General features: G+C 42.0%; 1 protein-coding gene across 1 annotated transcript; it reads right to left on the reverse strand.

Annotated features, from left to right (window-relative positions):
- Window positions 1-1344: 1344 nt before the first annotated feature.
- LOC129766900 (uncharacterized) lies at window positions 1345-3288 on the reverse strand. Its single transcript, XM_055767498.1, has 3 exons — window positions 2991-3288; window positions 2599-2924; window positions 1345-2538 (listed from the first exon to the last, which is right to left on the reverse strand). Exons 1-3 carry the CDS (start codon window positions 3214-3216, stop codon window positions 1345-1347), a joined length of 1746 nt encoding a protein of 581 aa, XP_055623473.1. The 5' UTR covers window positions 3217-3288.
- Between the last annotated feature and the right edge of the window lie 414 nt (window positions 3289-3702).

Here is a 3702-nt window from a genome sequence, read left to right on the forward strand (position 1 = left end):
CGCGAGCGTTGTGCGTTGACCGTTGACGTTTCCGTTTCCTGTCTTTCAGGGCCGTTTCAAAGAACCGGAATCCACCATATTCGTTTCCAAAATGGCATCGGAATACGATGTTCGACTTCCGTCAACCATGGAATGTTCTCATTTTGTCATATTATTCACAGCCATTATCTGCAAACCGGAAGTCCAAACAAAATTAAACTAGTTTTCCCCTCATCAGTTTTTTTCAACCATTATCTTTATAATCGGGAGTGTATGTCAATACCGGCCAATTGAGTGTAAATTTGCTACAGAAAATCGGTTGAAGATGATGGGGCGATCGGTTTAGGATCACCGTTTTTGAATGTGTCGAAAAACGGGACTTCCGATTTGCTTCTGTTTTTCCTTTTTTTAACGCTCATGAACCACACGAACCAGGAGGAAACATAGTTGAAGGGTTACACATATGAATGTCGAAGCCGTAAAACAAAAAAATTTTAAGTGATGAATGGCTGTTGCAATTTTGGGGGTCGGGTTAAGGCCACCTTCCACTATATATTCTGATTCGATCCTGTCATACGCAACACGTTTCAGATAAAGGCATCACGGAATTCTCGATGAAAATATTTCGTCCGGTTCGAGCCTTGTCCTTCCGCTACGTGTCGTGTCGAATAGTATGAAACAACCTTTATACGACGCTAGATATCGATCACTGCGGTTTTCTGCCGAAAAATAAAGGATATTAAATATTGTATATTCAGAAATTGTTTCGAAGTGCACTAAACATGTAAATACTGAAAGAAATTATCAGTTCTCGTTCGTTCGTATTACATTTTGACGACATATTTAAAAATTATATATCATAATTAAATATAAAAAAAAACCGAAAGTACAGAAGTATGCAAGAGTTTCAACAAAAAATGTTGCATAAGACAAGGGTGAGTTAATACACATTTCAGCCATCGTCATCATTTCACCAACTACGAACATCAACACTCCTGAAAAGACTAATCATCATAAAACCCGGATCCTAGAGTTTCCCTGCCATAAAACCCATAAACAGAATTTATCTGCCATAAAATCATAAACAGCTATAAACATCATGAACGGATAAGAATAATACAGAATAAGATAATGCTAGAGCCAGGTAAACTTTGTAGGATTCTAGCATGAACATAAATAGCGCAGTGAGCAAAAATATACAATCAATCAATTGCTCCCAACTCAATAGATTTAGTTTTATTTTTCAACTGGTGAAACAAGCCAAAATGAACTTGATGGAGATTCTTAATTCAGAGAAGAATTGCAATATAGATTCTGAAAATAGAACTACGCATGAGATTGGTATTTTTCGCAAGTGCATATTTATTAACAATGAATTTCCGCACTGACAGGTTTCATCATTGGGCGAACAGGTGTTGCACAAATCGGCTCGTCATACGAGGCTTTTTGCGTCTGCAAGTAGTGCGGAAGCGGTTTCGGAGCCGGGGGCTGAATGTCTTCTTCCACTGTTTCGAATACTACTGGGCCGGTATCGGGGCCTGCCCGATGAGATGGCGCGTAAGCTGAAACGGGTGCAGCATAAGTAGCGGGTGGTGCAACTATTGGCATGTACTGCACATTACCGCAGGATGAACATGGAGCGAACATGGAAGCTGCGGTATCATGCGTTGAAACTTGGTATTTGTCGCGACAAGGTACCTTAGTCGGCTGAAAAGAGTCGGTTTGGTACTTTCTGGCCCTCTGGTCTTCGAAAATATGCCAATTTACTGCTCGATTGTATGCGTTCAAATTAATGGGTTGTGAATCCGTGCTTTGGTGATCGAGGAATCTCTCGATAATAGGTTTGAAATGTGTCGTCGGTACCTTCACTTTATGGTGACTAAACTCTAAAACCTCGCAGTTATCGCATCCTTCCATTCCGGGGAATCTTGGTTTAAAATTTGCGCCATCTGCATTGTCAAATCGAGAACTTGGGGCCATTGCTGGTTCACGGTCACTGTGAGACCACGTGGGACTTGGAACCCTTTCGGGTTCACGGTTGCTGTGCGACCACGTGGGACTTGGCACCCTTTCAGGTTCACGGTTACTATTGGACCACGAAGGACCATTATTACCTCTTGGATTTTCGTCGCGGAAATCAGGTACCTTGATCGGTTTTAGGTTGAATTTGCTAGGTTGAGGTGGCTCTTCTTCCCTGGGAGCGTCATCAGCTGTGCGATACTCGTTTGATGGACCATATTTTGATTCTTCCTTGCAATCAGAATAGATATGACAATTGTCGCAATGGATATTCGAATTTGGATTGCAACACTTTTTAGGTTCCTCGTCCACATAACGGGGTTCGGGCTCAACATATGCTCTGGCTTGGGTGGTGGTTTCGATTTCAGGCTCAACTATCGGGACCGGTTCTTCTGGAGCAACATCATGAAAATTGTCTGTTGGAGGGTGTATCGTAGTGGGTTCCTCCAGAATACGTTTCCTTTGTGGCGTTCGATAGTCGTCGTAATCATGATGATTATTAAAATTATTGAAATAGCAGCAATCCGGAAGTTTTCCTTTCTGTTAAAAAATATGATACTGTTGATTTGTGTCTAAATATATTTCATCGCATATACTTACAATTTTTATATGAATTTTTTTATGGTGCTTGTGCTTCTTACACTTTTTTTTCTTATGCTTTTTCTTCTTGCAACAGAGGAATTTCTTTCCTTTATCACCACAGTTTCCGTGGCCTTCACCATAGCCATTGTCGCCGTATCCGTTCGCACCGTAATCGTCGTATCCATCATATCCACCATACTCTTCACTGTCGTGATCTTCATGACATTCCATGCAGTGTTTTCTCGGTTCTCTCGTGCGAATTCCGAATTCGGGTTCTTCTATCAATTCACAATCCGTCTCCGATTCGTCGCAAATACGCATCATTCTGTCGGTGCAATTAGTATCTGCCGGTGTGTTACAATTAAATTCACCTTCTCATTACTAACTCTTCTAAAGAAAAAAGAACTTACATTCAGGAATGCAGTCACGAGCCTGGCAACTGCATTGGCACATGTCGTCCGCCAGGAAGGTACCGATGCAACCACACTGTCCACACAATTCTTCACACAAGTTCATTGGGCTTAGGATATTCTGAATGTCAATCTCCGGGTAGTACACCAAATCAGCTTCACCTTTTACGAGAGCGGTCATCCCGAAGGCGACCGTTAGTGCGAGCCACCAGCCGCAATGCCTCATTGCGAAAATGCCACTCAGCCTATGCTATAACTAAACACTATTTCACACATGTACACTTCTTGATAGCAACGAACCCGCCACTCCAAGGAACAATATAGAATGGAGCGGCTCTTTGGAGTTCCAGTTTTATATGCTAAAACTCGCCGTTTGGCCAAAGGGCTTCCGCAATTCTTCTGAATGATGCAATGCCAAAAGTGCGCCTTGTTTGCATCATCAGCATCGGGTGAAGGCAGCGTGCGTTTGGCTTCTGGCTCAAGGTAGCCACATTTTGGCCTATGTTGTTATGTGTTGGCGCATATTGTCAAAATAAACTTGCACTTGCGCAGGTGGCTTTTTCCCGTGCAAGGTTAAAGAAGCTACTCTTGAACAGGATATTTTTGCTCCGGGTTGGGAGTACAAACGGTGAAATACTCGTATGTAATAGAAGTTTACAACATATTCATGCTTTTCGTTGATGAGTAAAATTTTGATGGAAAATTAAAAGTA

The sequence above is a fragment of the Toxorhynchites rutilus genome, chromosome 2 (assembly GCF_029784135.1).
Source record: "Toxorhynchites rutilus septentrionalis strain SRP chromosome 2, ASM2978413v1, whole genome shotgun sequence".
NCBI classification, from domain to species: domain Eukaryota; kingdom Metazoa; phylum Arthropoda; class Insecta; order Diptera; family Culicidae; genus Toxorhynchites; species Toxorhynchites rutilus.